The sequence below is a fragment of the Elaeis guineensis genome, chromosome 2 (genome assembly GCF_000442705.2).
Source record: "Elaeis guineensis isolate ETL-2024a chromosome 2, EG11, whole genome shotgun sequence".
In the NCBI taxonomy this organism is placed as follows: domain Eukaryota; kingdom Viridiplantae; phylum Streptophyta; class Magnoliopsida; order Arecales; family Arecaceae; genus Elaeis; species Elaeis guineensis.
Window position 1 is genome coordinate 122,876,695 of NC_025994.2, and position 13,789 is coordinate 122,890,483.

Below are 13,789 nucleotides of genomic sequence, written 5' to 3' on the forward strand. Positions count from 1 at the left end.
ATGAGTATTCTAGATGCATACAGAAAATTTAATATCTTTCTATTGCCTATATATAATTACATATGCAAAAATTATATATTGATGAAATTACTTATAAGATAAAACTCATGCATAGAGAATGAATACCAGAGAAGTCTTTAATCTTACACCATTGGATAACAACAATAGTAGGACCATTTTGGGTATTGGACATAATTCCAACAATATTGTCAGCAAAAGACCCCCACAATGTATAAATCATTTTATTGCCTCTGTAAACATTGAATAATTCAATATAAAAATATAAACAGTGCTGAGTATTTATTTTTTTTGAGTTCGTAGCTCATTTTTTATGTAAACAGAATATATATTAACAGAATACATGTTAAAACAATAGTGAACAGAATACTTGTGCATCAAGAGTGAAACAGAATACATATTAACAGAATGAAAAAATATCAAATATATGAATAGGATATATGTGCATGAAGAGCGATAAAAATTACTCTATATCTTCAAGCTCTATCTCCATTCTCTTTTGATTGCTGCCATCCTTACAGCTTTCTTCCAGTTCACCAACAGTGGATAACTTGCCAATAATATCTATAAGAACCATAACAAATATGAAATAAGAATTAATTTATGTATAAAAAAATAAGATAAAATTTTAAAAAATATCGTGATACTTATATTAACAATAGTACATAATGTAGTGATCTCACTAACCAAATAATTTTCATCGACTTGTCTTGAGGTTATCTCTATGAACCGAGTAAACTCAAAACCATACATAGATATCCCAGAATCGTCCTCAGTAACACGCACATTGGTGGAGTATTGAAAGTTAATTTTAAAGGGATGTTTAGTAGTTCTATAAGAACAACTATTTTGACCAACCCCAAACTGACTTATAATAAATACTTTTCCTTTCGAGATAATATTTTTAAATTTTTGAATAAAAGAATATTTTATTATTGCATTAATCCTTGATTCCTAATGGAAAAAAAATAAATGTAAGATTAACTGTTGATTAATGAATAAAAAAATATAAAAATACTTGTTATGACACCGCCTCACCATTACATCTTGAAGAACCATCTCGATACTGTTAATCTCTTCGAGAAGATTAGATCCAGATATCGTCCACATTCGAACCACTCTTATTTTGATCCTTCAGTTCTCTCTGAGTGGAGTTATGTCTTTTATAGAATCATATCTCATGGCCATGCTGAAATGAGAATATAGAAGTATAATAATAATGCTCCATGTAATGGACAGAATGAGGAATTTGGTCTAAACACCGTTCTGTCTATTACGCTTTATAATAAAGCAAATAATTTGAATTGAAAATTCAGAATCTAGAATGGAAGTATATTTATGTTAAAATTCTCTATTTATGTTAAAATTTTGAAAGTATATTAATAAATGAGTGAAAAATTCTCTATTTATGTTAAAATTCTCCATTTATGTTAAAATATATTAATAATTTTTTTTTTGATATGAAAATAAAGTTTTTTAGAAAAATAAAGATGTGATGTTAATATTTTTAAAAGAACCTATTTTTGTTAAAAAACTTGGGCCAAAAACTGTTGATATAGATAGGTGCCATATATAGAGAGAACTAATTAGGTCATGTCATATTTTTTTAGATTGATTCTTCTTTTAGATGATGCTCTCTCCGAGATCTCCATTGTTTGAGAGAAGTCATCTGTAGATGGCTATTTACAGTGTAAAATTGAGTTGGTTAATGTCCAATGAAGTTGGCAGTGGAATACCAATTGCTGGAGTACAAATTTTAGTCCTTGCACCCCTTCTCGCTTATCTTGTAAATACTTTCATCCTTAATTAGTTATTAGCTGAGTGTGATATTATTTGATTTTGTTAATGGATTAGTTAATCAAAATGTCTCGTGCCTTCAACTGTGTGGTGGCAAGAAGCCTTTTGGGATAAGAGGGTTTATTTAGCAAAATTGTTGGTGGTACCACTTGTAATTTTTTTTGTCTTTCCTTCCAAAATAGCTTTTCAAAGATATTTAAGGCTATCATTTTTCATTAATAATAGGTGGCTAATTTGGAAGCAGATGAGATTTTCTTTATTAAACTTTCTATCATTATTTTTACTGATTAGGAAAGCTAGACAGGTGGAAATAATTTTTAATGCTTTGAAAATAGCTTTTCAAAGATATTTAAGGCTATCATTTTTTATTAATAATTAATAATAGGTGGCTAATTTAGAAGCAGGTGAGATTTTTTTTTTTTAAATTTTAATAATTAAACTTTAAGAATGGAGGCTGGATTGACAAATTAGGGAATATATGAATTAGAAAAGATTGAAGCCGGGGAGGGTGGGATAAGTGGAACCGATTTTCACTATTTTGGAAATAGCCTTCTTAAAAAAAAAAATTAAAGTTGTTGCTTTTTTCTCCTTAAGAATAGGTTGGCTAATTAGGGTATTTGTCAGCATTCATAGAAAAGATTAAAAATCAATCAATTCTTAAAATATATTAATAAATGAGTAAAAAAAATTTTATTTATATTAAAATTCTTCATTTATGTTAAAATATATTAATAAAGTTTTCTTTAATATGGAAACAAAGTTTTTTAGAAAAATAAAGATGTGATGTTAATATTTTTAAAAGAATCTGTTTTTGTTAAAAAACTTGGGCCAAAAGTAGTTGAAATGGAGAGGTGCTATATATAGAGAGAACTAATTAGGTCATATCATTTTTTTTAAATCCATATGTGCGTCTACGGTGGAGAGCTGAAAATTTGACACATAAATCTTAACTACCCAATTAAATGCCCCAAGTAGAACTGCTTTAGTATTTTGAAAATAGCTTTCTTAAAAAAAAAAAATAAAGCTGTTGCTTTTTTCTCTATAAAAATAGACTGACTAATTAGAATATTTGCCAGTATTCATAGAAAAGATTAGAAATCAATTAATTTTTAAAATATGTTAATAAATAAGTGAAAAAAAAATTATTTATATTAAATTTTTTTATTTATATTAAAATATATTAATAAATTTTTTTTTGATATGAAAATGAAGTTTTTTAGAAAAATAAAGATGTGATGTTAATATTTTTTAAAAAAATTATTTTTATTAAAAAATTTAAGTAAAAAATTGTGGATACAGAGAGGTGCCATATATAGGAAAAATTAATTAGAACATGTCATATATTTTTAGATTCACAAATACATATGAGATGGGGGATTGAAAATTTGATACATAAACCTTAACTATCCCCTTAAGTGCCCAGTTTCAGTATACTATATAGATACCAAATGGTCAATAAAGTGGTACGGCTCTGACCAGCTCAGCAAGACTATAATTGTTCCACACTATACTAATCGACATGGTTCATGGGAGTGTCATCACAATTCCAGTTTTGGAGGACAGCTCATAACACCTGATAATTTCTTGCTTGCCTAATATGTAAACAGCCTTGACTTCGGTGTCCTTGGAATTTGAAGTGCCTCGCATTTTGAGAGGCATTCTACGTATTTATTAAAGTGAGGAAAACTATATATATATATATATATATATATACACACACACACATGAACAATTATTTTTGAGCGCAATTATGAGCAATAAAGCATATTTGCAGCTTGATTAGATATATAGAAAAAAACATTGGATGGTAGGCGTGATGATTCAAAATCCACTATATTACCAAGGACTCAACAAATTTATTGATTCACTAATTTATATGGGATATCAAAATATAAATATTATTCGACAAAATTTAATGAGTCCTCAAGGAAGTTTTCTAGGTTTTGAATGGTGGTTAATGAAATTATTTATCAATTTTATTTTTAAAAAAAATAAATATATGAAATAAAAATATTTAATTTTATTAATCAGCATAAATGAAAGGAGAAAAATATCTAGTAATACACGTTCTGATAACTAATAGGATTAGTTAGAATTTTTTTTATATTTTTTGAATCTTGATAATTACAAAATTTGGGCAAGACCGAGATGATTGTTTGTTTCGTCGTTATCTAAATCAATCAATATTTTTAAATTTTTTTAAACACTGTAAAAAAAAAAAAAAAATTCAATACCAGACTTCTGCGGTTACGAGGTTTAGGGAGCAGCAACTTAATCGTCTAATCTCAGATAATCTAAAATTAATTTGGATGGTAGAAAATTTTGCTGTGCAAGCGAGTAGCAGGGCTTGCCTGTTAATCCTCCGTAATCTCCTCCCAGCTCCTAAAAAAATTAAAAGAAACGTGATTTCCAAAATATACCAAGCAGGTTCCCACCCCTCGGAATTCGGTGTGGATTTTTCTGCTCCTGCGGGATCTGCTGTTACCCTCGAACAGGAAAAGCAAGTGTTCGGTGAACAAAGATCGTCCATCACTGTTACTAGTTCTGATGAGTGGCTGTGATGAACTAAAGAGCTCAATAGAAAACAGGAGATCCACCTCTCAGAAACCTCGGCGCATTCCGCTTCCATGGAATATTCCCTTCGATCCCGCCGAATAAAACGCGATTCACGAGACCAAATCCAACGGCTCGTCCCCATATTTTCCCTTGAGGCTGCAGTATGGACGAGCCCATAGAAACGTTTACGCGGCACTAGATCTACCGTCGGAGTCGGCGAAGTAAACCCATCCCGACCGATTTTAGAACGCGTCACATCTCAGGAACCGTGACACGCATTCTTGACGCTCTACCCGACGAACGAGATGTAGTAGAAGGCCAACACGTACAGCCGATTATGCTACCGCATAAAAATTTCTATACGTGCTTCCGAAATATCAGGGAATTACGTTCAGGTTTTTTTTTTTGCCCTTTTTTTTTGATGGTCAAAAGAAAGGGCGAAAGATATCTAGTCACACGGGCGCATAATTATTTATATGCTAGGTTCTGTTCCGCCGTCCGACGCAAGTGCAGGGCGCAACGTCATAAACTAGCGGACGAGATGATTTGAGATTCCCTAAACGGACGGCGAATCAGTTTCGTATACATTTACGTTTGCGCTTATCCGTAACTTAATTTTTTTCCCAAGAACCCTATTTAGAGAACTATTTTAACGCGTGTATAAGACTTGCACGGTCCCAAGTAAGTGGGCCACCTTTCGCCAATTCCGGCCCCTCTTCCCCTCTCCTTCCTCCCTGATTCCTTCGTCAGAGAAACGAAGAGCGCAGAGAGGAGAAGAGAGAGAAGAGAAAGAAGACTCGGGGAAGACGCCATCAGAGGGGGAGAGATCGAGCGAGAGATAGAGAGGAAGAAAAAGGAAAGAGATCTCGTTAGGGTTTCGATCGCTCCCTTGGTTTGCTCTTCTTGATCCCGTTCTCCAAGGCTTCTTCTTGTTTTTTGAAATATCTCCGATGGGAATAGGCTTGATGGTTCTTGATCCATGGGATTGATGCGTCTTATTTAGGTTTTTCGGTCTCTTCTCGTCGTTTCTAGCTATTAATCCGCGTCTCTTGTTGATGTGTCTTTTCCCTCCTGCGGCCGATTCGAATGCAAAGGAACCCCAGCAGTTTCTTGGCATTCGGCCGCTCCCTGCGCTCTTCTTTCAGCGCGAAGGCTTCTCCTTTTGCCTCGCCAGGGATCGATGGGATAAGGAGTTCGCCAAATTGCAGGCGGGGTAATTAGTGGAGAGAGGATTTATCAGGAAAGCTCTAGGTTTGCTTCGTTGTTCTCTCCGTTGGGCTTCTTTAGGATTTGATTAGGGTTGTTGGTGGGTTGAGAAATGGGTTCTTCCCAGGGCTCGACGCTGACTTCGGCGGCCGACGTGGATGTCTGCCTGGTGGATTTCTTGCCGGTGTATGTCAAGGAGCTGATAGCTGGAGGAGCTGCGGGGGCGTTCTCAAAGACCGCCGTGGCACCATTCGAGCGCGTTAAAATTCTCTTGCAGGTTTGCCGATTGCTTCTTCTTGGGTTTACCTATTTCGTATGCCATGACGACAGTCTGTCCGCCTTAATTTACCAGTTCTTTATTATTAAATTGTTTTTTAATTATATGGGTTGTTCTTTTAGAAATTTCTGTGGATCTGTTATAATTGTTGAGTTCAAAATGCTACTTTTTATGTTCATCCAAGTAAAAACTAGAATTTTGTTGACTGGTGTATAACAGTTCATTAAGGTTGATCAGCGGATAATTGCTTCTCGAGATGACGTGGTCCAAATAGCATTGTTGATATTGAACATTGCAAGCTACTTTTAAGTATAGATACGCTCCTTTTTTAGATTTTAATATATTTCATTGTTCCTGATTTTTTTTTTTTGGGGGGGGGGGTACGTTCAAGACCAAGAAGTTGAAATTTTGTATATCTTGCAATGTCTTAAAGCATCATTTGTGTAAGTCAAAGCAGTGATACATATTTTTTAGTGTATGAGAAAATCAGATGGTGATGGTTGAGAAGATTTTGAAGGGCAGAATGTGAAACTGGAATTCTGTAGGAAAACTTTCAGATGCAAGGAAAAAAAGGGAATGTGTGTATTGCCTGGGTACAATTAACATAAAAGTTCATATGATGGCATCAATTAGCTGTGTTAAGCATTTCAGAATCATGATTATTCTGATGTGGGCATGGATGATATACTCTATATCATCAACTATAGCAAGTACAAGATGACTAACAAAAGCATGTTCTTGACCCCATGTTTACTGATAGATAAGCCATCACACCAGAAATTTCTTCTCGAATTCATCAGTATCCCTTGTGTCTTCTTTCTTTGATTCATCTTAATAAAGTCTAGGGGTTTCTCTTTCCCTTTCATTTTTTTAAGAAAAGGTGCCAGTGGAAGGATGGAAATGTTCTATTATTAGAAGGCAAGTTCTAGAAGGGTTTGCCTTGATGGCCACTATTCACATCTACTTGGGGGCATAACAGGTTCTTTAAACCGTTGGTTGATGCATGAAATTGCCCTTATGCTAATGTTTAGAAAATGCTTAAAAAGGAAAAGGTGTATGGTGAGGCATTTGAATGCTTAGGGAAGCAAAGTGTATGGCATGATCTGCATCTGTTTTCTTTTATGCTTCTAAGTTCCAAGAAGCAACAAGCGAAAGGCTTGTGCAACACATAGGTGGGCCAGAAAGCTGAAGAGGATGAAGATTGGTGGCTGACAATGTGGCTTGGGATTTTGAAGTAGGGGAGATTTCTCGTTTGGAAAACCCCACTATCCTAATTTTCAGATATTTTATGTTTAGAGCTAATGAATGCGCAGTAATATAGAGACATGTTAAGATAAGCTAGGCGGAGGATGAATTATGTTTGAACATGATTATGAAATTCGATATGGAACCCACATTCTACAAACCAGATCTATCAAAATTTAGTGTTTTGCGTCTAACAACATATTCTTTTATACTTCAATTTAGAATTTGAGTCAGAAAACAAATCCATCCAAAGATATATACCAAAAAAGATCCATCTTGTCTCTGATATTGATAGGGAGAGTAATCACTGTCCAGCATTTGTGCCTTACAAGGTGAACAGGTTTAGTAAGTCTGTTTGGATGATATGTCTCATGTCATGAAGTCCCAACCTTAGCCTCAAAGTGCTTTTGTAGACCGTATTTTAAAGCATGAGACACCAACAAGACACAATAAGCCTTTTTAATGTTGGGGCAAAAGATGTCCAAGTAGAAGGCTCTTTTTCTTCTGTGCCTGCTCATTCCATTTTGTTCTCAGATTAGAATTGAAGTTTCTTTGGGTCTGGGTTGGATTGTTTGGGTTAGGCTAGGTTAGAGTTGGGTAATTTAGAAACAAGTTCGATATAGGTTAGCCTTTGACTGAATGCAACTTACCCAAAAGTTGCCCTGTATGATAATGGTCTCTGTTCTGGGTTTGGTTGACAGCCTTGGTGGGCCCATCAATACCAAGTATAAGGCAGGAGTTGAGGATAACATTGAAAACAAGCAAAAGGTTTCGGTGAGTTCTTAGTTGGCTCAAGTTGTTGATGTTTGGTGGTTGGTCAATGCTTTGAAGTTGGATGGTGTTTCTAAACTAGATATCTATGCAATGGACCTGCCCATGTTCGCCTGGGTATAAGAATGCACCTGTCTCCTCTTTTTCGCTTCTCTTTTACTGCATCCTAATGAACAATTGCCTACCATAATAGCTACAAAACCTATTACATCAGTATTGATCCAACCGAAGTAGTTAAGCCAATGTACTAATCCTTCCTTTTCCCCTAGAAGGGTAAGGGTGTGCATGACCCATATGCACATATATGCATGTATGTGTTTGCGTCTACATATATGTAAGCTGCATCAGGTGAATTCCGCCGCAATATTGTCAAAAATAAGGTTTCTAAGGCCATGCAATGCGAGAAAGTCCATTAGGTGTGCTATCGGTGTATGTTATAGTTTCACTGTTTTTTTGATAACTTCTACTGGTCAAAATTTTGCAGTAATATGTTGAGATAATTTGAGCATGTACTGGGCTTTCGTTGTAAATTCCATGACTCTGACATTGTGTAGGCTTTGCTGGTGTCACTTGTTTTGTATGAGCATGTGAACAGTGAATTTGCAATTTCTCCTAAATTTAAGTTTATTATTATACATCATTTAAAATTTATGTTATTTTTTCTCATTGCTTCTTTTAATGTGTAAAAACATGCACAATCAATATTTTTGTTGTTTTCTACATTTTCCTAAAACACTTGTCAGGTAAATTCTCTTGTTATTTGTTGCATGGTAAATGGTATTTATAGCCATCATATTTATGTCTAACTCAAGGTCACCATTTCCCTTTTTTACTTTAATAGACAAGAACTGAAGAGTTCAAATCTCTTGGAATTTTCCAATCTCTGAGGAAGCTGAAGCAACATGATGGTGTTTTAGGATTCTATAAGTAAGTTACAAGCTTATGGAGTTATTTAGATAAAATATAAGCAATGTCTCATTACACTTTAACTTTTATTTTCTTTTCTATTTCATCTTTCAGAGGCAATGGTGCTAGTGTGCTTAGAATTGTTCCTTATGCAGCATTACACTTCATGACTTATGAGCAGTATCGATGTTGGATATTGAATAATTATCCCTCTTTGGGTACGGGAGCTCATATAGATCTGTTAGCTGGCTCTGCTGCGGGTGGAACTGCTGTTTTGTGCACTTATCCCTTGGACTTGGCTCGAACAAGACTTGCTTACCAGGTAGTTCAGTGTTATTTTGTCAAACACCTACTGGTTTTTTCAGATGATCTTACTTTTTGTGATGTCCACTTGTTAGTAGTGGTTTGTTACAATAATTGACATCAACTTTCAAGAAACATTGTTCTTTAGTACAAAAACTGAAAATTTGGCACACAAAAGTTCAAATAAAATGTTAAGAATTGATGGTGAATTGGCCAATTTCAGACATGAAGATCTATTTGATTGTTTGAATATGGTTGCGTACACACTAGAGAGGATTGATAGTTCCATGCTAATCTTTGAAACTGCTTGTGATGGTCAATACCTTGTTTTTAACTTTGTTGTTACATAGAATAACCATACACAACATAGTGTACACCTATTGTTTGAACGAATGCAGTTGTTTATATTGATCCAGTCTATGCTCTATCGCAATACCAGTGCTGGAATCAAGCCTCGGAAAGCACTCTTTGAAGACCTTAACATACACAACCCCTTTTCTTTCCTCTTTTTTCTAAAAGAATATGGTGTGTCGTGTAGCCATGAGGAGTCTTGACCTGGAGCCAGATCAAGCAAGGACCTTTTCACATGTTTGATCATACAAAATTCTTGCATGTGGAACACTCCAGTGGAGACAAAAGCATCTAGTCTTCTGGCCTTTGGTAGGAATAGATGCTCTCATGTGCGTCGCATATGCCAAATACAAATATCGATTAAATTAATTATTAGATGTGTTTCATAATTTTTTTTTTTTTTTGGTGGGTATGTGTGTTTAAAGCTCAGTGTAATCTTGCAACTCCTTGTATTATTGGTCCTCCTTATCATTTGTCTCCTTTCTTCATGTTTATGACAATTGCTTGGGTACTGATGTTCTTAATTCACTCTCTTTACAAGGTAACAAGCACGGAACAACTCAGTAATCATTTGAGAAGTTTTAATGCTCGGCCTGCTTATGGTGGAATAATAGATGTTTTTAAGAATGTTTATATGGAAGGCGGAATACGATCTCTATATCGTGGAGTAGGTATGGTTTCCCTGTCTTTGTCAAGCATTAATTTTTAAAACTACCTTGAAGTCTTTCATATACATGAGAAGATTTAGATTTTTAAAGATGTTTATGTGGTTATATTTTATGCGGGCTTTGGTGCAATGGTAAGGTTGTTCCATTGTGACATGGGTGTCAAGTTTGAAAATATAGAAACATCCTCTTCACATGAGGGGTTAAGTCTGTGTACATCTGATTCTCCCCAGATCCCACAATAGTGGGAGCTTTGTGCACTGAGATATCTTTTTTATATTTTTATGTTTTACTTGATAGTTTTAATCAGCATATTTGACATATTACACTGATTTAAATTTGTCAAAAATCATCTTTCAACTAAGTTCTTCTGCATTAGGATGTGATGACATAAACTTTAGTTTCCAAAGGATTGAGAATCATTTGAACTGTTCATCATAGGGATAAACAGTGTTAGTCAATCACGATTTGCTCTATACTGAGGAATTGCAATCTGCTTATTTTGTCAGGTGAGGATTTTTATTAGCCATGTCACACCATGTACAATCTAAAAAAATGCATGTCCGTCTGATCATGGTTTTCAAAACATGATCCAGACATTTGATTACTAAGGAAAGAGAAAGCTCTACCCTCTTCAAAATTCAGAAAACAATCTTAAAAATTATAGAAAATAGAACATGCCACATCATGAATTTCGACCAGCTGAGTTTTTCTTCCCTAATTCCACCATGGAAAAAAAAATCTTTTCTAGAATTCTACAGAAATAAAAGTTTTCTGATATACTTTCTTTAATCAGAAGTTCCACTTGTCTAAAACTCTTTTTGATTATAACTAAGCTGCTATAATTAGAGAGATTGATAGATTAAAAATTTAAATTTGATATATATTATTTTTAAAATAAAAATATTTTTATATAAAAACTTTTTAACCTTGCATTTACAGAATGCTAGTATTGAGCATTAAGTGTAGGCCTCCATCGATGAAGCCTTTGCTGATATACAATAAAGCTTGCATTCTGGGTTCAGATTCTTATCTTCCTGTGGACATATAATTTGCAAAGTTGATGTTACAGGCTGGCGCTTGGAGGTGTCACAGATTTTAGTTAAATTGTTTGAAAAGTGGAGTGTTGACTGAAGAATTCATTATGAAAATGCTGAGAAATGATTTGAAGAAACTCGCTTTGATAGATTGGGAAGAAGGATGGCAATGAAGGATTTGAAGAAACTTGCTTGGATGAATTCAATAAGGCATGTTAGTTTTGGTTATGGTATCAGAGTTTGGGATACTTTGCTTTCTGTAAGCAGTTGTCGTGATCTAAGGAGGGGTATTACATACTTGTTTGTGATCTGTGACCTCTTTACCCATACATTTAAGCTTCTTTAGATGCACAACCACTCTCAGTCCTTGTTTTCTAATCTTTCCTCAAATTACAATATCCTAGATTTTGCTTTGTCAGAAGATTTGGCCTCCGATAAGATTGAGTTACAAGGTTCATGCAGTCGCCTGGTTTTTTATGATATAAGATTGTTGAAATAATATCTTTATATTCATGCAGGGCCAACACTTATTGGCATCCTTCCCTATGCTGGTCTGAAATTTTACATTTATGAAGAGCTCAAAACCCATGTACCTGATGAATATAAGAGATCTGTCATGCTGCGTCTCTCTTGTGGAGCTTTAGCTGGTCTATTTGGTCAGACTCTTACATACCCGTTGGATGTGGTCCGGAGACAGATGCAGGTATTTCACTAGTTGCTGCTCCCCTGTGCCACTTATGCTTGTTTGACCAATATTAGGAAATATTGTGATTGGTTTGAGATGAAGTTTGATGTCCTTAATTCCCTTGTTTCATGTTTTTAGGTCCAAAATCAGCAATCAGTGGATCAACTTGGTGCTCCTCGCATCAAGGGGACGCTGCAAGGGCTTTCTTCCATTGTGCGCACTCAGGGATGGAGGCAACTGTTTGCTGGTCTGAGCCTCAACTATGTCAAGGTAATGAAATTCATCCACTGCATACACCTGTTTGCAAACGTAAAAATTCATGCACACAAATAACAAGAGCGAGCCTTTTGAATGATTGAATGTTGTGGTGCAAAATCTACCATTGCTGGTGCATTCAAACACTCCAGTAAAATTGAAGTTGCATCCATCTCTGATCATGCTGAACTTTGTTTTCTGATTTGTTTTTATGCTGTCTGAACAATGATATTTGTGGTTGTCTTTGGAATACTATGTTAGTGAGCTCTTCGTGCCAATGATAAGGTTTCGTGTTTTAACTGGATCCTTTCAATCACTTCTGGAGCTGGGATTTTCAATTTGAACATGACATCAACACCATTCACTGTTCCTTCTGAAGCGTCAACACTTGAAACACATTTGCTGTTGTTGCTATACCAAACCTAACCATGTCATATGCTAAATATATTATAGTTAATGTATATTTAGCGTATGTTTTGTATTTTGCATCTGCAACACTAGCAATGTAGTGAGTTCTGGTACCCGTTTTTTCACGTGCATGACAAATAGCAGTAAGTTGCCATCGAACCTTGCAGGTTGTTCCTTCAGTGGCCATTGGTTTCACGGCATACGACATGATGAAGACTCTGCTGCGAGTACCCCCACGGGAGAAGACTGCTGCTTCAGCTCCTCCTGCTGCATGATGATGATTCAAATATTCCAGAGTAGAGTTGTTGATTTATCAATGGTATGCAAGCATCTTGGCTGCAGTGTAACACTATCATTTGACATTGGAGAGATTAATGTACTTGTTCGAAGCATTATACATTCGGTTTCGGGCAATCTGCCATTATATGGAATTCCTGCGGCTCCTCATTAATCTGGTGAATCATCTTTTTGATTGTTTTTTGAAAAACTAGTTAGTTGTAAGGACCGAATGACCAGTCGCTGCCTTGCTGTTTTAAGCCCTAGTACTCAATGGTCTTGGAAGGCTGAGAGGCATTATTTCTTATATTTATATATATATTTTTTTTAATCTTGTGAGGCCCAAAAGAAATAAAACAAATATTGGATCGCATCGTTTCCTTCTGACCTACAAAATATCAACGAACCTATGGTTCTGACACGGGCTTCTGTGATAGAACTCTCTCTCCAAATCATTCATGACGCGTATGGCACTGCTATTGCTACTCAGAAAGGAGAAAATTTTGGGTTTTACAACAATTGTTAGTTGATTGGTGATGGTCAATGGACTCTTCCGTGGCAGAACTCTCGTTTACGGGTTGAAGAAGATAGAACCACACCTGCACTTCCATCCCTCGGGCTCGTAGGTGGTGTATTGTTGCTGAACTCCAACATGAATCTTGGGGGTCGGCACTTGGACGGCCACGCATGGCTTGCATCCTCCGCACTTCATCTGGCAGCTGGGTGGTCTTGACCCGAGCCTGTTAGTCCGTCCCATTGACCCCATCTGCAAGGACATCACCTCCCATTGCTCTCCCAACGCTTAAGTTCTCCTGCAAAAGTAACGGGATGCACCATCAATTTGTCATAATATGAGAGAAAGAGAGAGAGAGGGAAGGTGGGAGAAGATGAACCACCTTTGCTGCCCATCTTCCTTGCAATGGCTGTGGAGTTTGGGCTGCGTGGATCAAAAAATGGCAGGTGTGAGTCAGTGAATGAAACAGTGGTAGCTACATACGTTAATGACAGAATATAATAGGCGAAGAAAAATATA

The 13,789-nt window shown here is 35.7% G+C and overlaps 1 protein-coding gene across 1 annotated transcript; it reads left to right on the plus strand.

Annotated features, from left to right (window-relative positions):
* The first annotated feature begins 5,051 nt into the window (after positions 1-5,051).
* On the plus strand, positions 5,052-12,931 carry LOC105034905 (mitochondrial carrier protein CoAc1). The gene is made up of 8 exons (XM_029263502.2): positions 5,052-5,263; positions 5,466-5,854; positions 8,712-8,797; positions 8,891-9,098; positions 9,972-10,101; positions 11,651-11,835; positions 11,956-12,087; positions 12,648-12,931. The coding sequence occupies exons 2-8, from the start codon at positions 5,690-5,692 to the stop codon at positions 12,753-12,755; spliced, it is 1,014 nt and encodes a 337-aa protein (XP_029119335.1). The 5' UTR covers positions 5,052-5,263; positions 5,466-5,689; the 3' UTR covers positions 12,756-12,931.
* The last annotated feature ends 858 nt before the right edge of the window (positions 12,932-13,789 follow it).